At 52.7% G+C, this 22,174-nt stretch overlaps 1 protein-coding gene across 50 annotated transcripts in view; it reads left to right on the forward strand.

Annotated features, from left to right (window-relative positions):
- LRRFIP1 (LRR binding FLII interacting protein 1) overlaps positions 1-22,174 on the forward strand; it is a 140,610-nt gene that overhangs the window by 102,170 nt on the left and 16,266 nt on the right. For 29 of the 50 annotated variants that reach the window (XM_023259899.2, XM_023259900.2, XM_023259906.2 and 26 more), the window contains 9 exons: positions 2,632-2,709; positions 10,519-10,554; positions 10,973-11,098; positions 12,557-12,628; positions 14,361-14,531; positions 17,043-17,135; positions 18,279-18,371; positions 19,382-19,474; positions 21,276-21,417. In XM_023259899.2, the coding sequence (XP_023115667.1) occupies positions 2,632-2,709; positions 10,519-10,554; positions 10,973-11,098; positions 12,557-12,628; positions 14,361-14,531; positions 17,043-17,135; positions 18,279-18,371; positions 19,382-19,474; positions 21,276-21,417 (904 nt within the window). The remainder of the gene's footprint in view (positions 1-2,631; positions 2,710-10,518; positions 10,555-10,972; positions 11,099-12,556; positions 12,629-14,360; positions 14,532-17,042; positions 17,136-18,278; positions 18,372-19,381; positions 19,475-21,275; positions 21,418-22,174) is intronic. The other 21 variants (XM_023259908.2, XM_045034677.1, XM_023259886.2 and 18 more) reach the window with 7 other exon arrangements.

Consider the following 22,174-nt stretch of genomic DNA (forward strand, 5'->3'; position numbering starts at 1 on the left):
CATCCACTCTCCTTCTATATGGCCTCTGCAGGTGGACTTTTAGACCACCCGCCCCTCCCCCCATTCTTACCGGGGCGTCGCTGAGCACTCTTACTTGTGTGCTTTCTGCCTCCTGGAGGAACCACCTGGGAGCCATGGGGTTCGGGAAGTTTAAGGAAGTGAAAGGTCTTCTTGTCCTGACAGCACAAATGTCTAAAATCTAGCCACGTGTCCCTGGCATCAAACCATGCCGAAGAAGTCAGAGGGAACAGAAACAAATTCTTTCTGCGCTTACCACTGCACTCCCACGCAGAAAGAGCCCCGCGTGAATTTGTTGAATTCAATTGGACAGATTGGACCCTGGGGTTGAAAATCCCTCACATCCTGTCCTGCAATGCAGGGTGGAGCGGGGGGGGGGACCCTGTGTTTCGACCTGAGCCCAGGCTGACCCCCCCCCCCACCTGCACAGGGTGGTCCTGATCCCGCTCTGGGATGCTGGTCCCCACCTCCAGAGCGTCCAGCTTCTGTTAGCCTCCCCAGGAAGGTAGCTCCACTGCCGTGCATGTTTGCAATTAAATGACTTAATTACAGTTTAACAACTAAATGACTGGCTCACTTTTAAGTACCATTGTTTTGCCTGAAAACCTTTCTATTTTATACCTTCCTCAACATCCGTAAGGTGTGTGTGTGTGAGGTGGGGGAAGGACTCGTGGCCGTGAGTGAACTGGCGGGAGTTAATTTGACACGCTGGGGAGCAGTCATCACCACCAGTGCGCTCTGAGTCAGGAGCGTGCAAGTTGCTTGTAGCAGAAAGTGAAGTCGGGGAAGAGTGATGTCCATAATCCTTGGCACCTCTGTGTGGCCAGTGTCCTTACGATTCCATGTCCCCGGTCACAGGCTGATTAGCTTTTCCAAGGTCCCATGGCCAGTAAGAGATGAGGCCTGGACAGGATCTTTATAATTTACATCAGCCCCGCATCAGCCCCACTGGCTCTCAGACACCAGCTGCTCAGAAGGTGGCACCTGGACCCGGGTGATACTGAACTGAAACTTACTTTTCCCTGTGAGATCAGGTCAGTTGACTTGAGAGCCGGTTTTGACTAAGCGTTTGGAAAAACGTGGGCCAGCAAAAAGCCCGGTCAACCACAACCTGTCCTATCTCTGCATGGTGAACCGGGACACGAATGACCTAGAACGCAGTAGGATTTGTCTCTAGGACAGTTTTCCTCTGGCTTGTGACCGTGAACCCAAAAGGAAAATTCTTCTGCCTTAAAGCACTGACCTTGGGTATTTTCTTTTATGTTGACCAATAGAGCAAAAGGTGAGACTAGGAATGGTGGTGAGTTTCTTGTGAATGCCAAATGTGGTTGTGATTCTTGCATAGGGTGTACGTATGGCTGTATTTTCTGTGCACCTGTAAGCGTAAGTATACAATAGATACTAATGGGGTAAAGAAACGAGAAGGACGATGGGGTAGGGTGGGTCTGGCTGCTTATAGTCTGAAGTTGGTTTTGTTCATTCAACAAGTATTGCTTAAGTGCACCCTGTGCCTGGCCTCGTCCGGTCCCTGCAGGGAATTCAGCAGGGAATAGACAAAGACCCTGTCCTCAGGGGATTACATTCTGGTGGAAAGATGTGCCAGCTGAAAGGTGGTGTTTAAGATGAGAATCACGAGCACCTCTGAAGTGCTGTGCCTAGAGCACAGCAGTAGGGAGAAGGCCTGCACGTCCCCGGGGGGCCGTGTGGGCAGGGCAGAGAACAGTCCGCGCCCGCCAGGGTGCACGGTGTCCCGGGGGCTGGATGGAGCGGCTCACCGCTGGGCTGCGCAGGTCTCTGGGACGACGTCCCTCAGGCCACGCCACAGACCGCTGGCTGACTGCGGTCCTCAGTCATGTGCGTGCTCGGATCCTGCCTCCCGGCTCCCTCTCCCCTCCCACCTCGCTCAAGAGGCAAGTAAGACTTGAAAACACAAGAACAAAAACACATGGCACCGTGTCTAGGGCTGGAACAAAGGTGAATAAAAATCGAAGTTAAGAGGGAGAAGCTTCCAGATCGGCTACTTGGTATGTTTTCCTTTCCCGGAAGAGAGGAAGTGCAGGCAGACAGACACCTTCATTCAGGCCACCAGACCAGGCAATCTGGGCCATGCCTTGATTTGGTATTAACCCTAGATCTTACTTTGTTTTCACTTGGAATGAGAGAGAAAGCAAACTTCTCCCCTGCTAAAAAAGCCAAGCACCCTGTCCGGCTGTCACTTTCTATGCTCGAGTGGAAGGACTCATGTTCTCAAATACACAGACCTGTCTGCGTGGACGAGGTGGCTTTCTGCGCGTAAAGCAGGCGTGACTCCACAGCCGACTTGAACGGACGCTTTGTGTTACTTTCTTCTCGCTCCCCAGGAATTTTGTGTCCTTTTGATACTAGGACTAATTTTTTTTTTTTTTCTGTTCCTCGCGGGCCTTTATTTGAAGCTTGGAGACACAGCCTTCCTTTTCACGGGGAGCCTGGTGTCCGTGCTCACCCGTCTTTTCCGCACTGCACGTGGCTGACCTCTACTAATGGGCCGCTGGTGGGGGCCTCCGCTGTCGCTGATCCCTGCTGACCCTGTCCCTTTGTTTCTGTCTGCGTCCCGGCGGCGGGCTGCGCGGGCAGCCTTCGGAGCGCGGCGGCCACCTCAACTCCAGCTCCCGAGCCTCCTCCAGAGCCAGCTCGGCGCGGGCCAGCCCAGTGGTGAGTGTGCGTCCTGTCCTGTCCTGCTCGGCCACCATCCTGCTCGTCCCTTCTCCTCCTCCCCTCTGCTCTCTACCTCGCTGTCCTGCAGAAGGGACCCTCCACCTCCAAAAACCTAAACCCAGCATAAAGTGGGAGGGCTTTCCTAAGATTTATTTCAGGTCTAAGCAAAGACACAATTGGGAAAAATGCTCCCAAATTTGGAATATTACTATTCCATGATACCAGAATTGCATTGCTCAATATCTAAAGTTAGCGGTTATCAAGAAGTTAACGGTGCTCGGGGCTGGGGTCTTCCTGGGAAGGAGGGAAACTTTGTCCAGTGGGGGGAAATGTAGCCAGGCGTACTAACGTGTTGTTTTTTTATGAGTGAAAAGTTGGAAGGATTGGTTTTTAATATTGTGTTTGTGATGTCGTCTGTTACCGGACCCGGATAGTTTTTAAAATCAAGTATCGCCTAGAAGGGTCGTGGTGTTCCTAGCTCTGCCCCGCCCCCCAGTTGCTCAGTATCGAAAAACTGCAGGGGCACCGGGGTGGCTCAGTCGGTTGAGCATGTGACTTCGGCTCATGTCATGATCTCGCAGTTCACGAGTCCAAACCCCGCGTCATGCTCTGTGCTGACAATCCTGTACTGACAGAGGATTCTGTGTCTCCCTCTCTCTCTGCCCTTCCTCTGCTCATGCTCGCGCGCGCTCTCTCTCTCTCTATCTCTCCCCCTCCCTCTGTCAAAAAATAAACATTGAAAAAATTTTTAGAAAAGAAAGAAAACTACAGGGCTGCCCTCCTGTTCCTCACCATCTAGTCCCCAGCCTTTCAGTGTCCTTGTTACGTATTTTTCCCAGGGTCTTTGCAATTTCAGACGTTTGGTACGAGGTCGCCACGCAGTCTCTTTATAGGAAGGCCGTGCAGGGCAGTTGCCCGGAGGACATCTGGGAAGTGGGCAGGCATAGTGTCCGGTGGGCAGGAGCTGGGGCTGTGTGGCATGCATGCCCGCCCCGCACGGTAAGGATTGCCACATCAGAGGACGGTGGCACCCTCCGTGATAAACCCCGGCTATAAGAAGGCAAAATGGGCAAAGTGGATCCCTTGCTCTGCTCCCCACTTAGGGAGAAGCTTGAACGTGGTTCTCAACTCAGTTACACAACACCACGATTAGATGTGTTGATGCCTGAAATTTAGGAAGCGTTCCTGCTAATCAGAGAAGAGGCCGTGGGGCTGAGATCTCCCGCTTGCACAGATGTGCCGCTGGGCACTGGTTTCACGCAAATACAGATCCCAGCTGCTTCTGGGGAAGCGAGTAAAGGGATTCCTGGGAGCTGAGCGCGTGCGGTCGAGGATGAGGACACAAGAGATAGACCAAAGGGACGAGGATTCTAGCAAGAGAGCCTGCTTCTTTGTGGAAATGAAGACTCCCCACTCCGTGTCGACACAGGTGCCTGTACCTGCCTCTGCACACGCTTCGCACGCCCACCGAAGCCCCCTCACGGCCTTTTGAGCACCCCCATCCTGGAGAGGGGTGCTGAGGAGAATAGGAGAAGCCATGGCCTGAACGAAAGCTCAGGTGCTCGCAGGGGGGTGTGGGGGCCAGACGCCCCCACAAGGACCAGTTGCAGGAAGAGGAAGATCATTGTCGTTCAAGGTCACGTAGCTTCGGTTTTTAAAATCGGGCAGGTTGCTTTTTGTGGGTCGTCCATGAGTGACCCAAGAGCAGTTCTTGTGAACTAGGGAATCCCTGCTCACTGAGGCCACGGTACACCACCCTCTACGTCCACTCTTCGTGGTGTCCTTCGTGGCCTGGGGTAGCGCAGCAGATACAGGCTCAGCCACGTGCAGCCTTAGAACCCCTGGGAATAAAACGTTCCCACGATGAACTTAGCGGAAAGTCACTCTTCCTTAGGCACGATACCCTCGCACGCTCGCTCACCCTTTGGAAACCAATGAAAGTGTTTGCAGTTGGCAGAAGGTGGCTGTGGCCTGGCTCGCGAAGGATCCCGGGCTCCCTTCGCACAACGCTGGGGTGACCGCTGGGACGCATGGAGCTGTAAATGCCACGGTTATTTGACTTCTTCGACATCACGAAGTCACAGAATAACGGGGCTCTGTCTACTCCCTTTGACTGAGGAGACTGGGATCAGATACAAATTTCTGTGCCATACGCTTCCCATGTTTGTGAAAAATTTTACCCACGTACAGTGGGTTTAGTGGGTCACCGTAACCAGAGAGGTGGGCGTTAAACGTGCCTCTGGGACCTGGTGACCAGCGATGGACAGCCTCCCTGTGACCTAGCTGTGCCCAGACTCGGAGCCCACACCCTCGGGAGCCTCTCCAGGCGCCATTGACGGGGAAAAGCCACGGGAACAGAGGCTGTGAGGGCCCCCCGACTCCAAAGCGTTCCCTCGTCTTAATTCTGTGTGTTTACAGCCAAGGAAACGTAACTGTCCTTACCTGTCGCTTCCCCGAGCTCTGAAGGGAAGGTGGGCAGAAGAGCTCACAGTGTGGGAGGCTGAGCTAACTTCCCAGTTCGTTACAAACACATAAACCCTCTTTTCCCTTCCCTGAGTGAAGTGCTCATTCACAAAGGTCAGCGGATCATCACACTGTTGACACGTTGAACGAGCAAAGGTCAGCATCTCGCAGACTGTGTGCGACGGGCCATTCTCCAGCTCCATCTGGGCGCCCAAAGAACCAGGGACTGGTCACTTGCATCCCTGCTGTTGCCGGTCGGTGGCCCCTGATCCATGGCCTGATGACTCATCAGGAATGTGGTGGGGGGGGAGGCGGGGAATGTGAGGGAGGACAGGGGACAGGAGTCTCTCTGGGAAGGAGATAGGATGGGGAGGGGAGGAAGGGACAATTCTAGAAGGCTGGGTGTGGAAGAAAGCCTGGTGCACCAGGGGATGGGGGAGGGGGCACTCTTAAAGAGGAAAAGTAACCAGAATGGAAGAAGTGATAGCTTGTCCCACTTGAAAAGAAAGGTGCCTCGGCATCCAAAGACATCGCCCACCACTTGGTCCTCTCGGCCTTGTAGGAAAGCAGAGAGGGCGCCCGCCCGGTCTCAGGACATGTCTTTGACCTTACTCTCATTTTTCCCATCCTGTACATGAGCTGTATGTTCTTCTCCAGCAAGTCTGGGGTCTTCCCCTTGAGGAAGCTATTGAGTACCTGGAATGTTCTAGGCACAGGGCTACAGTGTTGAGCAGACGCACCTTTCCCAGCCCTCACGGATGCATTGACTGGAGGAGACAGGCCGGCAGCAAACAGCACACATACAGTGTAAAACTCCTGGGGACAGACGCAGGAAGCTCTCCGAGTTGGAATCAGGAGGCTTGGTACTCCGGGCCTGGAGCCCACGCAATCAGAGGGCCTCAGCTGGTGCAGCCCGCACATCTGTGTCGTCGGGGCCCCGGAATCCTTCCGGGAACCCAGGGAAAGCTGCCCAGGTTCTAAAGCATCCGTCAGAAATGTCCTGAGCGGAGCCCCGGTTCATGTCCCCCTGTGTGCATGTAGAGAAAACACGAGAGACGGAGCGTGCAGCCGGTTTGAGCTAGAAAAGCAAGACTGTAGACTCCTCCTCTGCATTGTATGAAGAGGCAGGGGCGGGGACCAGGTGGAAAAAGAGGTCATGCATTGTGAATACAGGAGTTCAAGGAGAAGTCATTCAGGAGAACGTAGTGATTGCATGAAAAGCAGAAATCTCCACGCTAATGGAAGACTTTACTGCTTATTTATATTTGAAGGAAAATTACCCTGAACGTGGGTGTTTTCTGAGCAGTGTTCACTAGTGTTCCCTTTGTTTGTCAAGAGGGACCGTGTGCTGATGTTGCTTCTATGGTCCTGTTTCCCATCCGGGCTCTAGGGTTGCCCAGCTGGGGGGTCGGGGACACCATGGGGAAAGTTCCATTGTGCCTGGCCCCTCTGTTAGAGCCCGTCCATGCCCACATGTTGTATTCTGTCTCGAGGAAGCCGGGCAGTCCAGGTTGGGGCAGGGAAGGCCTCGGCAGACGTCCCGTTTGAGCGAGCCTTGCTGGCATGCTCGTATAGACGCGATGCTGGAAGTTTGGAACTAATAAAACATTTAACGTGCTACCGTGAGCACTTGTGTGTGAGAGGGAAGAGTTGCCATGATTTAAAATTCAACAGAAATTTTTCAGAAGTGACTATTTCTAGTAGACTTCAGAAGAGGCCTTTGTGTATGCTCAGTGGTGATTGTAAAATCCTGGCACACACGTTTCATAAATCTGTTGCTGTGAACATTTCACGCTGACCTGAAATGTTTAGAACTGCTCGGCACGGGGGAGTAACGGGGTGCCGGCCTCCCGGAGGCTGCCCTGACTCAGGGAGGCCCTGCGGCTCGTCCCAGGCCCCAGGCTCGCGTGCACCCTGGTGCCTTGGCAGTGGGTGCGCCCGACAGCATCTCCTGGGTCCCTCTGCTCCGTGTCTACACCGTGGCGCCCCCCACACCGCGTCTGGCGGCGGCTAGGACAGTGTTCACGTTTTTCAGTTCTGTTTCTCTACATACTACTTTCAGAGGTAAAGTGCAGTGTTTTTGTCAAAATCGAACCCACGGCCCCCCAGGTGACTTGTCTGTCCCTTTGTTTAGGGGAAGGTGAGGAGGGCTGTATGAAGTGAGCGCAGGTGCCTGCGGCGCCAGGACCTGCCCCACTCAGCTCTGTCCAGGCTGCCATCTGGTGGCAGCTGAGGGGACTGCGACGGCTCCTGCCTCGGTGGCGCTTTCCATGGGGTCCGTGTACTTCTATTTCAGGAGGGCTGGCAAGCACACGTGTCCTTTGTCACTCAGAAACACAAAGCGGCACCCACCCTAACATGCCCACGAGAGGTGGGACGCAACGGTTAAGGGGAGACTGGCTTCCTTTTTTCCTCGCTTGGTCTCTACTCTAGACGCATCCGAAATTTCCACGTTCTGAGTTCATCATGTGTTTCGAACAAAGGCTTTTTTAAAACTATTTTTGAACTTTTTTTAAACTAAAGAGCCAGCCGTGGTCCTAGGTGTTTTGTCTCATTTGATGTCTTGCAAATTACAAAAATAACGTTTACGTGGACGGTATCAGGTGAAATGGCGCAGAACAAAGCTGTGTTAAAAAGACCCCCACGCCCCGGTGCACGTTCTCTCTCCTCTTTATTACAGGAAATACTAAAAACCACGGGGCGTTCTTTTACAGGCGCAGATATTACCGTGGGTGAACAGAGGATTTCTGGTGTCTCGTGTATACGTATGGTATTTATCTGTTGCTGGTGAGTGGTCGGAAGGGATTCTACACAAACCGCAGGGCAAAAAGGCAGCAGACTTTTCAGCGGTGGCTCGACAGTCTGTTAAACCGGGCTTCGTATTCGACCAGCAGTTAAATTACCCTCCTTACCTTCATTAAAATTCGTTCTGCAGACCACCTGATTCTAGGGAATGAAGGTGTCGGGCCCGGGAGACTTAATAAACCGATTCCCCTGCAGACCAGTCGCTATATAGCCCGCTTTTCTTGAGTGATTTGAAGTTTTCAGCAAGATTTTTATTCCCAAGGGGAGAGGAGAGCCCCCACTTGAAATGCTAGATCATCGTAACTCAGCACATCGGCCCAGGGCTCTGTGGGGCTCTGCCAGGGACGGGGAGACAGAACCGTCCTGAGCAAAGACCACCCCGGGATATCCGCAGTAGGCTGACGTGGCATCCGTATCTGCAAACATAATGATCGTAGGTGTACGTGTTTACACACACCAAACACGCATACCGACAAACGGCAGGTGCTGTGGCACACAGCTGGAGAGTGTGTACCCAGCCACATCAAGGAAAAGGGCACATGGGGTGGGGATTGCCTGGAAGGCTCCCGTGAGACACACAGGCTCGCGCTGGCCCCGGGAGCGCCGCCGGCTGTGGCCAAGTGGAAAGGAGAGGCCTGTGGGCAGGGGGAGGACTGGAGTCCCAAAGGCCCCCACCCCCACCCACGGGGCTCACTTAACAAACTGGGAGTGAGGCCAGTCTGCTCTTTGGTCCATCCCCCTGGCCTGAGGATTGACCTCTTTGCTCACGTTTCCCCTCCTACTCTCACGACAGCAAGGAGACCAGCAAGATGAGAGTAGAAGGTTCTCGCTAAAGACCCAAGGGTGGGCCTGGTGGGGGGACCAGATGTGGTCGCTTCAAGACCCCGGGGCTGAACTTGGGTCTGTCGAGCAGGAGACCCTTGAGCTTGGCTGAGCTGAGAGCTGGTTCCAGAAACTACCTTTTTTTTGGATTAATCGAGTATTCTGTAGGATTCCATGGCAGCCTCTTGGTTGTCTGGTTCGCTCTTATATTTGCCGTGTCATTTTACTGTTGGCTTTAGGTGTCCTGCCCTCGGAGAGAAGGGTGAAGGCGTGAGCGGTTTGGAGGAGAGAAGGTGGCTATTAGTGAGCCTTGCCGGCGGGGGACGGGATGGTGAGGCCGTGGGCATCCGGCCCCGTGTGGGCCCAGGGTGGGCCCAAGACAGGGATCATTCGTCCTTACGAGAGATCGCTGCCTTTGAGGCGCCCCTGCGCCCTCAGGCTCTCCTGTGCACAGCTTCATGGTGGGCTGTTTACATGTCCACGAGCCACCTGCCGTGGCCTCCAACCCAGCTCTGTCGGGATTCCTCAGCCTGAGTTCGGACGGTCTGTGGTGTAAGCATACAGGGTATCTGCAGAGCCCCTGATCGCCATCGGGCCTACTGAGTCAGAGCCGTGGCCCGCGCTCGTCATGTGCACCTGCGGCCGGCTCCCTGGAGGTCAAATTTAGGAACATCTGAGCCGCAGGAAGGAGGATCGGAGACGTGAGGGGAAAGGCATGGTTCGTTGTCAGCTTCCCCCAGAGCTTTGGACACAAGCGAGCCCCAGGTTCTCCCACCCACCGTGACCTTCCCAGTGCGCTCGCGGCAAGGAGCTCTCAGCGTGCACAAAAATGAAAACAGTCACCCTTTGTTGGATGCTCAGCAAAGAAGGAAGTAGGAGCGGTGCCAGCCTCGGCCTGCTGACCCTGAGATACCCTTGAGGTTCAGGGTCTCCCTTGGGGGTGATGCCCTGGTTCCCACTGAGACAGGATCCTGCCTGAGGAAGGGGCAGAGCGACCTCAGGGACGCGTGTAAACGGGAGACGCGTAAAAGCCAAATTTGGAGGGGAGGGGGTCTCACTTTTCACCTGGCAGATTTTCCTGTGCCTTCACCCCCCTCCGCCAGCTCCCCACATCTGGGCATCAGTCCCGAGACGGTTAAACCAGAGTCTTCATGGGGACTCTGTTGCTCATGAGAAGTAGGAAAACTTCCAACCAGTTCCGCTGCTTCCTCTCGCTTGGGAGACCCAGGCAGCGGGAGTCAAAACGAGGACTCTGGTCGCGTCTTCCAGCCCCAGAGGCTCCTGGTCCTGCTCTCCCTCCGTAACCATAGTAATGTGGGGGGCGGTGAACAAGCTGGGCGCCTGTCATCCTCTCCCACGTCGGGGACCGGCACGCACAACTGTGGAATCTGTGAAGGAAGCCTGTCCAGTTCATGAACGGATCCCTGATGACGAGGCTTTCTGCGGTCAGCATGGGTGTCCTTTAGCTGTTGTGTCCGCCCGGAGATTAAGATCGGTGAAAAACCACACAGCGAAGTTCGAGCTGGCCCACCAAGCTGCCCGTGAGCCCCCGCCGTGCCCGCACCGCCTGGGAGAATCATCTCCGCGGGTGCTCGTTGGCAAAGTAGTTTTTAAATCACAAAGGAAGCTGTTTTATTGTTACCCGCGTGCCCCTTAAGTCCCTGTTACCCGCTCAGTGATCTTAAGTGTTTAGTATTTGTCCACTTTCCTCCACAGGTTGAAGAGAGACCAGACAAAGATTTCACTGAGAAGGTAAGGAGTTTCCGTAAGCCGTTGTGTGGTGTCGTTGCTGAACGACGAGGGGCCCGACACGCGTGGGTGAAACGAACAAGAAAACGTGTCGGTTCATCTTTGATAAAGACTGTGTGTGGCCCGCCGGCCGGCATCACAGCCGTGAGGCGTCCCCAGGACTCACTTGTAGCGTGTGTGTTAAACCCCACAGAGCGGCAAAGGCGTCCACCGTGGGCCCGACCATAGAGCGTAAGGTTAATCCAGGCCAATTCCCAGGCACCCACGAGGCCCCTCAAAGCGAACCTCTCTTGATCGCTTTCTGGGAGCCACGGATGATTTTCCTATTGAAAACTGAATTCAAGTGAAAGTTCCGTAACAGTAGACTCGCGAGTAATGCTGGTTTCGTCCGAAATCACATTCGATCCTTGCAACCTTGCAGGGGTCTCGGAGCCTGCCCGGCCTGTCGGCAGCCACGCTGGCCTCCCTGGGCGGGACTTCCTCCCGGAGGGGAAGCGGGGACACGTCCATCTCCATCGACACGGAGGCATCCATTAGGGAGATCAAGGTAAGGCTGCCTACCTACTTATGACCTAGAGGAACCTTTTATGACAATCGGCCTTCAAGTCTATATTCGTAAAGTTCCAGATCTTTCTTCTTGCTCCGGTCTCCCCTACCTGCCGTAAACACATGTTCTAGGCACCCGCAGGAAGCCACACCTGCCTGCCCCGCCCCCCCCCAGCAGGGCAGACAGGTGCCCGTGCCCCCCGCACCCCCTCAGCTCCCTGGGCACACCCTGGTGGGAGCCCTCGCCACACCGCACCGCGGTGCTCGGCCGCTTCTGTAGACACTCAGTCTCCATATTTTGGAATGCGTTGGACACCAGATCACTCACTGCTGCCAACAACCCCACTTTCCCCTTTCAGTGTCCCCCATTCTCCGCCTAGAAGGTGCCCCTCTTTTCTATTCGTAATACGCGTGACATGCTTTCAATATATCTCATCGTTGTATCTTGGTACTTTTTTTTTTCCTTCCACTGGAACACAAACATTTTTCTCTGCTGCATCCTTACCACTCAGTGCGAGGCCACCGTGAGTGTGTGAGAGAGAAGTGCAGTGCTGTTTGTTAAGGTAACTAGGAAGCCCAAGGTACTGTCACTCGTGTCCTCTGGAGAGCAGAGCCAAGGCCAGAGGGGGAAATGTAAAGGATCGGAATTGGCTTTGCCGATGGAAGAACTTTCTAATAATTAAAACTGGTTGGGGGGTGCCTGGGCGGCTCAGTCAGTTAAGCATCCAGCTCTTGACTTCAGCTGACCATGATCTCATGGTTTGTGGGTTCAAGCCCCACATCAGGCTCTGCACTGACAGCACGGAGTCTGCTTGGGATTCTCTCTCTCTCTCTCTCTCTCTCTCTCTCTCTCTCTCTCTCTCTCTCTCCCTCTCTCCCTCCCTCCCTCCCTCCTCTGCTTGTGCATGCTCTCTCTCAAAATGAGTAAATTAACTTAAAAAAATGAATAAAATGTGCAAAATTATAGTAACATAGGCCTAGATTTTGTAAAATTTTGTGAAAATATCATGTGAGAGACACCTCAATTTTGATCTTTGTAGTTTTGAAATTTATTTTACTTTCCTTTCGCACTTAAGGGGAAAAAAATGGAAAATCACTTGCTCAGATTCCCTGAATGAAGGAAACTCCCCCAAAATAGAAAAGATTTCGAGAACCACTTCTCTTTTTTTTTAATTTTTTTTTAATGTTTTTTTTTTTTTTGAGAGAGAGAGAGTGTGTGAGCAGGAGAGGGGTAGAGAGAGAGGGAGACACAGAATGGGAAGCAGGCTCCAGGCTCCGAGCTGTCAGCACAGAGCCCGAGGCGGGGCTCGCACCTGTGAACCGTGAGATCATGACCTGAGCGGAAGTCGGACGCTTAACCAAGACTGAGCCACCCAGGCGCCCGAGAACCACTTCTCTTTCTTCATGGTCGTGCCCCCTTTTGCCCTTGATATGATTTGCCTCTTTCGCCAATTCCTAGGAACTGAATGAGTTGAAGGACCAGATTCAGGACGTAGAAGGCAAATACATGCAGGGGTTGAAAGAGCTGAAGGTACCCGTTCGTGGAAGTGTGGGCTTATGGTATTAACCCAGCTTAACCTTCGGAAATCCCAAAGACCTTCCGACTGCATGCCTCTTCCCGGGAGCCTCCGGACTGCAGAATTCCAAGCGGCAGGGACGCCGGTGTGGGCTCGCACCACGTGCATTTTGAGCGTTCTCCCAAATGCAGCTTTTGAGCCAAGACCTGAACGCCATAACCCTCAGTAGAAAAACTAACACGCTTCCTGATGCACGCTTTGTACTCACTCCCTTCCCCCTGGCATAAGCCCAGTTCTTCCCACAGAAGCGGGCCGTCCGCTTGCAGGAGGGTGTCCGGGTTTCCTTCACGTTCCGCAGCCCTAACCTACAAAGAGCGCTCCCTCCGTTTGCTTCTCAAAACATCTGATGTCTGCCGATGGGGCGTTCCGTACCGCCGTGCTTTTGAAATATCCAAATTATTTGCGTGCTGTAGAATTTCCCTAGTTGAAGCAGTGTCTGTATGGGCACCATCTTGGATTTGAGTAAATACACCCCACTTTTAGAATGTGAAATGACTGCGTGGTGCCCACCAGGGGGTATGCTTGCCACATTCCCTGAAGGTGAGGCGGATAGTGTGGGCTGTGATCTCCGTGAATCTAGCAGTAGATGGCAGACCTCCCCCTTCTTTCTCAGCTCCCCAGAAGGAGTCTGAGTTTAGTATCCTACGAGCACCAAACAGAGGACACGTTGGTTTTAAAGCGACTCAGTAATCACTGGCGTATTTGTCACCTCTCTTTGAAAAGAGGGGGAAATTATGATGGGCTCTCAGCGCGTGTGAAAAGGGAGTCACGGAACCAGCCGTGGAGCCGCTGGTCCCACCCAAAGTCGTCGCCCTGGTTCGCACGTGGCAGACAGCACTGGTCTCCTCGAGGCCTCTGACGGGACCTGTCGCACCGGACCACACAGCGCCCAGTTCCCTTTAGCTCTGGTGGTTCACACCCCGGGGATTTACTCTCCCCGTTCTGGGGTCACCTGGCCCTGATCTGTGCTCTGGGATATAAGCACTGGTCTACTCTGTGGCCTGGCCGGCACGGGTGTGAGACACAGCAGGGCCACGTTGATTTTGCAGGCCTCTTTCCCCAGAGCTGTCCTTTCAAAGGAATGCGCTCTGTCCTTCCAGCCCGACCCAGTGAGGCCTGTGTTGTTTGCTTGGTTGGCCTGTGGGTTGAAACCTAAAATTCTGCCGAATCCTTTCCCGCCTCAAGCCCAGGCAGGGGCAGCCGGCAGCTAGCGGTGGGTGCCCTGTTCTCTCCGCCATCACGCACTGGCTCTTTCCTGGGTTCTGGGCACATTTCTTGAGTGATTCCTTCAGAAACCTGTTGAGGGCCCCAAGCCGCCGCAGCAGGTGCCCCTGAGTGATGAGATCAGAGGCAGGAGGCCTGCCCGCGCTCAGAGCCTCCTCATCGCGTGTCTCCCTTGTGCTGATGGCCGTGGAAGCCATCTTCCTCCCAGACACAATTGAGAGCCAACTCTCTGAGTTAATAGCTGATGTTCTGAGTGGCTAATAACCGATTCGACCAAAGTGAAAAGGGGGGAATTTCTGTGCGTTTGAAATGATCCTGTATTTCTTCTCCTGGTTCATTTGCCCTAAGATTAGAGCTGGATTTTGTTTGTTTGTTTTGTTGTTGTTGTTTTCAAAGACCACTCAACTAATCTCCCTTTTGTTTTCTTACTATAATTTCAAAAACGTGACATGGTTTCCGCAGGACTCACTGGCGGAAGTTGAGGAGAAATACAAAAAGGCAATGGTTTCCAACGCTCAGCTTGACAATGAAAAGACGAACTTCATGTACCAGGTTGACACATTAAAGGACATGTTGCTGGAGCTCGAAGAACAGCTGGCTGAGTCCAGGCGGCAGTACGAAGAGAAGAACAAAGTGAGCTTCCGTGTGAGAGAGAATGGTGGAATGTGTGCGTTTGGGATAATGGCGCGTATGTGGAGTGTGTGTGTGTGTTTATGTGTATGTGTGTTTGTATGTATGAGTTTTTTTAGTTTATTTTGACTTTTTAAAATTTATTTATTTTGAGAGAGAATGCATGCACCAGTGGAGCAGGGGCAGACACAGAGGGCGAGAGAGAATCCCAAGCAGGCTCCACACTGTGAACACAGAGCCTGACTCGGGGCTCGAACTCAAAAATCCATGAGATCATGACCGGAGCTAAACTCAAGAGCTGGGCGCTTAACCGACTGAGCCACCCAGCAGCCCCTGTCATCATCTTTTTCTTTTTTGTTTTTCTTTTTAATTGAAAAAAATTTTTTTTTGTTTATTCATTTTTGAAAGACAGAGAGAGAGAGAGAGCACAAGCAGGGGTGAGGCGGAGAGGGGGACACAGAATCTGAAGCAGGCTCCAGGCTCTGAGCTGTCAGCACAGAGCCTGACGCGGGCTCGAACTCACGAACTGCGAGATCATGACCTGAGCTGAAGTCGGACGCTCAACCGACTGAGCCACCCAGGCGCCCCTGATCATCTTTTTTTTAATGATGGTCCTCCACTTGTCCAGGAAGCCCAGACATCTGAGAATAAAAATGCCATGCTCTTTGCTGAGGGATTTGCAATAATATTAAAATTAATTATAATTATAATATTAATATTAGTATCATGCACAACCTCAGTCTGTAAACTAGAGACAATTTTACTGGGAGATTATTTGTGTGTTTGCATGTAAGATAAAGTCATAACCATGAAAAAAACATGCCTGTAAAAACCAGCATGTTTGAATGGTCATAAATGGAGGCTTTAAGATGTTCCTGTGGGGGCGCCTGGCTGGTTCAGTCGGTAGAGTGTTTGACTCTTGATCTTGGGGTCCTGAGTTTGAGCCCCACGTTGGGTATAGAGATTACTTAATAATAAAATCTTTAAAAATTGTTTTTCTATTAAACTACATTTCTGGATTTTTGTTTTGTTACCTCTTATCACCGACAAGAAATTGTAGATATCAAATCTTTTAAGAAAACGATACTTATTTTCACCTGATTGGAGAAAGTTACAGTTACTCTGTTTAAGGATAAAATACTTTCATTAAGCTAAATTAGGTTAATTTATGATACCAGCAAAAAGTCTGAGCCTATGTTGAAATTAATGACAAAAGACTAATTAGATGTTCTTTGTGGAATATAAAGCAAGGAATACTTGTTTTTCAGATTTTTAGGAATTATTTGGTCTGTCAACCCCTGGGATGTTGTCTGATTTTTCAGAGTTGCTGAGATAAGCAAAATTTATGTTGTGTGTGTCCCTATCTTTTTTTTTTTAACTGACTCTGTACCCTAAATCCCAAGGGTCAAAACCAAGCTGCCATGAACACCTCAAAGGTCTCCTTCTTTGACTGCTATAGAGTTGATTTAGAAGCTAAAGAAGAATTTTATTTATGAAGTTTCTGGGAGTGAGACTCTGAAACAAAGGAGAAACTTTCCATGAGACCCGCTGCCCTGTTGGAATATAGGAGCAGAGAGAACGTTCTGGGCCCCATGTGTGGGGGAGGACACATTAATGCTTTCTAAGTACCCCTAGGATGCCCTCACTTAGGCATCAGGAAGTAGACCAAGAACCCCCAAATCTAATTCCAGAGAATTTGGATGAATCTGGAATGTTGTCCCAAGCTGGGGAGCAGGGACCGAGCAGAGCCCCCAAAAGGCAGGCCCTTGTCACAGCTAGGAGGGTACGGGGACCCTCGGACTTCAGAAAGTGGGCAAGCAGTGATGCCAGGGTGAGAAGTGAAGGTCATGTACCTTCCAGAATAACCCCTCACTGACCTAGGAGATGGACCCTGCTGTCCCCTAAGCTGTCGGCTGTCAGTTGTATACCAAACTGTCCTCAGGGACCGTGCAGCGTCTAAGCTTCTCGGGGACCTCAGAGGAGCGTGCTGCCGGGTCCCTGGGGTGAGGGCAGGGTCGGACTGGGCGATCTTTGTGCTCCCCACCTTTTCCTGTTTTGTCCCTGGGGTGGGGGCCCCGGAGTACAGAGTTGGCCATCCACTTAGTTAGATGCGCTTGCCAAAGTAGACCATGTCTACACCCCTTTTGGTCCACAGTGTTTCTTGTTGAATTTCAAAATCGGGGAGAGTTCCCTCCGATGTCCATGGCACAGCCACCCCCCGCACCGACAGCCTGGGCTGCGGCAGCCCCCCGGGGAAGGGGCCCCTCCTGGGCCCTGCCGGCCTGTGAAGTGTCAGGGGGCACCTGTCAGATGCACCGGGTCCTCGGGGAGAGCTCACGGTAAACCAGAAAGTGCAGAGAAGTGGGCTCACGTCGCTAAAAGGCCTAGAAAGCTGTGACGGCGGGCACGGTAACAGGTAGTCTGTTCCAAGGTCAGTTAAGTCGTGGAGCGCGGACTAGGAAGAAAGTGCGTTCGCACCACCACGTGCACCGTCGGTCTTTTCCTCCCTCGTAGGAGTTCGAGAGGGAGAAGCACGCCCACAGCGTCCTGCAGTTCCAGTTTGCCGAAGTTAAGGAGGCCCTGAAGCAACGAGAAGAGATGCTGGAGGTGGGTGGCCCTTCCCGGTCTTCTCTTCTCTTTGTGGCTTAGGAGGGCGTTGTGGGTGCATTATGAAAGTGAACCATTTTCTCGAAAATCGAGAGTGCAGGCTAATTCTTCATCATGCCTCGCCTAAGGAGAACAGTCCCTTTTGCTGCTGAAGATTTTCATTCCTTTTTGTTGGTTTGTTTGTTTGTTTAACGTTCACTTATTTTGAGAGAGGGAGAGCGCATGTGTATGCGTGAGCAGGCAAGGGGCAGAGACAGAGACTCCCAGGCAGGCTCCGCACTCAGCACAGAGCCCGACGCTGCGGGGCTCAGTCTCACAAGCTGTGAGATCGTACATGACCTGAGCGGGACGCTTAACCGGCAGAGCCACCCAGGCGCCCCGAAGGTTTTCACCTTTGGTGGCTTTGCGTTTGTTTGGGGAGGTGTGACAGAGTGATGGCCCCCTACGAGGTCCACGTCCTGATTCCTGGGATCTGTGGATGTGACACCTTACCCAGCCCAAGGGACATTGCAGGTGTAAGTTAAGGGCCTTGTGGTGGAGAATTGACCCTAAATTATCTGGGGGCCCGGTGTTATCACAGGGAGGCAGGAGAGTCAAAGGCGGCAGCGGGGAGGGAGCAGAGGCTGGTGCCTAGGGAGGAAGGGCCGTGAGCCAAGGAACACGGCGGCCTCTGGAAGCTGAAAAGAAGGGGAGGGTACAGCTTCTCTCCTAGAGCCTCCCAAGAGAGTCCAGACCTGCCCTCACCGTAACTCCAGGGCGTAAGACTCATTGTGGACCCCTGAGTTCCAGAACTCGAAGAGAATAAACCCGTGTTGTTTTTAAGCTGCTGAATTTGCGGTAACGTGTTACATTCGCAACAGGAAACCGACACAGGCTTGGTTCTAATTTTTTAACCTGACCAGAACTTTAGTGCCTCTCAGAATTTCCCCCAGGCAGGATTTCCGTCTGCGCTCCGGCAGCTGGGGATGGGGACGAGGCGGAGGAGAAGGCTCCTGCGTGCAGAGAGACAGGTCGAATCAGGGCCTCAGGGCTGATACCTGCCGGCTCCCTGGGGCTCCCTGGGGGTCAGAGCTCTCCAGCCCACCCTTTGTCTTCTCGCTTAACCCTTTATCTGCTTTCTTTCTATCTGTTCCTATCCTTCAGGAAATCCGACAGCTACAGCAGAAGCAGGCGAGTTATATCAGGGACATTTCTGACCTTCAGGAGACAATAGAGTGGAAAGACAAGAAGATAGGGGTAGGACTCCCACGTCTGTGCAACTGTTCACACGGGCAGTCCGCAGATACAGTGCTTTGGGTCTTTGGTTTGCAGAAACACTTGCATGAGCGTGCATGTGGCCCCAGGTGACACCAGGTAGTAATACCGAGAACGCACTGGCTTACTCAAGCTGCCGTTAACTCTGAACCTGAAGCTGACTTCCGGGACGGGGGGTGGGCATGTCGTGGACACTCACCGGGCTCTCTGCCTGCACGGAGCAGGCCGGCAGCACGCTGAGATGTAAGGAGAGAGGAAGGCACGCTGGGGCAGTTGGACGGGCGAAGGCTCCGGCCTCCTGGAGTCAGTCTCTGTCTGGCGTTTCCCGGGCTTTTCTGAAAGGCATTTGAGGAATCGCAAGGCGGAGGGCGCTGTGCCCACCTATGCCCACCTTGAAATGTGCCCCTGGAGGCCTCAGCCGCCCCCCCCCTCCCCCCGTTAATGACAAAAGCAGCCCACCTGCCTTTAGGCGTGATGAGTAGGAAGGAACCCGCTTAGGGTAACCGCCGTGCTTCCTGATGACAGCCGTCTTCCAGAACCTGGCGCCCTCCACGGCGCCAGTGCGGGTCTCCGAGGTGGGAGCACACCGTCCGTGCGCGTGCTTCGCGAGGCCGTCCCTGTTGTCCCTTCCGTCTCCCCTTCCACGCTCGCTCAGGACGTGGAGCGCGTGCGTCTGCTCCAGGACCACGTGGTGTGCATCGGGGACAACAAACGCCGAGCGCGACGGACAGAAATAGGATACAGGAGCCTCCAAATGTTAATGCCTTTAAAGGGAGCGTGAGGCGCCATTTCTCGGCTGGCGTAAATCCCCGAGGAGCTTATTCTTGGCGTTTTGTCTGTATCTTTAAGCGTATCCTACACAACGCCTTAACCCTGTTGGCGTTTTATGCAGCAGAAGCCTCCTTATTCCCGCTTCAGTCACCTGCTCACTCATGCGAATCTTCTCTCTCTCTCTTTCTCTCTCTCTCTGTCTCTGCTCTGCTCACGCTCAGGCTTTAGAGAGGCAGAAAGAGTTCTTTGATTCCATAAGGAGTGACCGAGATGATCTTAGAGAAGAAGTAGTCATGCTGAAAGAGGAATTGAAGGTATGAAGCCAAAGTAGAGTTAAAAACGAAAAAACCCGCACGACAGCGGATTCCGGGGTTCTCAACCATGACTGCGTGTGCGAACTGGTGTTAGTCAATTTTGTGTCATTGGTTTTAGTTGTGTTTGTTTGTTTGTTCTTGGTTTTTCTTTTTTAATGTTTATTTTTGCGAGAGACAGAGACAGAGAGAGAGGGGGGCAGAGTGCTAGTGAGGGAGGGGCAGAGAGGGAGGCAGACACAGAACCCGAAGCAGCCTCCAGGCTCCGAGCTGTCAGCACAGAGCCCCGACGCGGGGCTCGAACCCGTGAACCCGGAGATCATGACCTGAGCCAGAGTCTGGCGCTTCACCGACTGAGCCACCCAGGCGCCCCAGATTTTAGTCCTGGTAATTACAAATCTTAGGTTCACTGACACTGAAGAGACACATCCAACGAGCACAGGTTCCCTCGGGTCTGTTTACAAGCATATCTGATCCCAAAAGCAGCTCTGATTTCCAGGAATTTTTTGGATTTTTGTCTCATATTCATTAATAAATTCTCCGGGACATTACTCAAAGTTAGAGAACATATGTGTTTCTTTTTATTGAAGACTCAAGTTTAAGGACTTCTCCAGCTGAACAGTGGTGCAGGTGAGGCCCACACTAACTAGACTTTGAGACCCAGTGGGGTTTGAGGAAAGTCCCACATCCTGTTTGGGCCAAGTGAAGGGGTCTTCAGCTGCTGGCTGGACACTGAGTTAAGAAAAACGGGCTCCGGGTGGGCTGTTAGCATTGTAGGAGACAGTGTTGGGAGAGGGTATGGCCATGGCCAGTTCCTACATCGGCGGTGGAAACACGTCAGTGTCAGCTGCTTATATTCCGGGGTCAAGGCCACAGCGGTCAACCAGGGGGAACAGGTTCCTATCACTGCTCCTCCCAGGGCTGTGAGCCCGGCACGGGGGCTGCCTCTAAGTTCAGGGAGGCAGCCGTGGGCAGCAGGAGTGGTGAGTGAGTCTGAGATCCCTGGTGAAGTGCGCAGCCTGGAGCTGCCGAGCGTTAACTGGTTTTAGGGTGTTTGGCTGTGTGGTGAACGTGGACGATATTTCCTTTGAGTATAGCCGATGTTCCAGCCACTTCTTAATTCCTTCTTCAGCACGAATTGTACTTATTCCTTTCAGAAGACGCACATAACCTCTTTATCTCTGTCTCTCTTTTTATTTTTTTTTTTAATTTTTTTTTCAACGTTTATTTATTTTGGGGACAGAGAGAGACAGAGCATGAACGGGGGAGGGGCAGAGAGAGAGGGAGACACAGAATCGGAAACAGGCTCCAGGCTCTGAGCCATCAGCCCAGAGCCCGACGCGGGGCTCGAACTCACGGACCGAGAGATCGTGACCTGGCTGAAGTCGGACGCTCAACCGACTGCGCCACCCAGGCGCCCCCTCTGTCTCTCTTTTTAAAGAATGCACCCAGGGTTTTAAAAGTGAGGTCACTTGACGGTGATTTGCTTGATGCCCTCCTTCGTGGCAGCCTGCGGGCCACTACGTGCAGTTACAAGGGATGCCTGTTAAAAGTGTCTGGTCACCAGCACATTAAGGCATGGGATTGATTGGTGCGTGTAAGAAGGAGGTGGCCCTTGGAGGAAGATGTCCCAGATTTGTGTGTGTTGATAGAACGCTTCTGAGCGTGGTGTCTGCTGCTTCTCTGACTCTGTGGAAGTTTCTGGACTTCGTGGAAAAAACAGTTTCTTTTTAATTATTATTAACAAAACAGAGTTTAACCTGAGATCAGTGAGCGAGTATTACGAGTCTATTTTTGTCCCCAGAAACACGGAATAGTCCTCAATTCAGAGATCACTACCAATGGAGAGACTTCCGACACCCTAAATAACGTTGGACACCGAGGTCCTACCAAGATAACAAAAGAAGAGTTAAATGCTCTCAAGACGATGGGGGACGGGACGCTAGGTAAGTGGCGATTCTCCTTTGCGTTCTTGTATCTTCCGGTCAGCATTGGTGCACCTTCCATGCATTATTAGAATTGGCGTAATCATCACTGATCAATTAACCATCACCCAGCATGCCATGCGTTCTGTCACTTCATGGGAGTTTCCTTGCCGAGCGGTGCGATCACCCACGTGTGTTTTCTGGCACGCATCTCTGTGCTCACCACCGATGGCTGAAGAATACATTTCTCTTGCTTCTCAAAGCCACCAAGCGAAACTGTGAAACACAAGGAAGATCGTCTTGAACTTAAGGGACCGTTTGGGCAGTACTGTTTGCCTCTCCTCAGATATGTGCCAAGTACGGCTTTTAACTTACTGCGTTGCAGATTTCTTGAAAGGTCAGAACAGCCAAGGCTGTAGAGCAAGTGAGTGAGTGAGTTAGTTAACGCTGTTTACAAGACCTGCACATTCTACCCACCATCCATTCGGTATTTTGAGGCCATGAGGTGCCCGCGGACGACGGCTTGGGGCTTGTGACATACAGTCTGGTTGCCATTCTCAGGTGCCCTAGGTGAGGGGCAAAGGGGGGGGGGGGAACGAGGCAGACAGGCAGCCCCAGGCTGGTAGAGGGGGTGGGAGGGACAAGACAGACAGGCAGCCCCAGGCTGGAGGGTCAGAGTGGGAGTTGGACCTTTACCAACAGGAGTCTGACTATGCCTTCCCCTTTGTCAGAGGTGCTGTCCCTCTGGAGGTCACATTTTGTTTTCTGCAAGAATGTA

This window comes from Felis catus, chromosome C1 (assembly GCF_018350175.1).
Source record: "Felis catus isolate Fca126 chromosome C1, F.catus_Fca126_mat1.0, whole genome shotgun sequence".
Classification (NCBI taxonomy): domain Eukaryota; kingdom Metazoa; phylum Chordata; class Mammalia; order Carnivora; family Felidae; genus Felis; species Felis catus.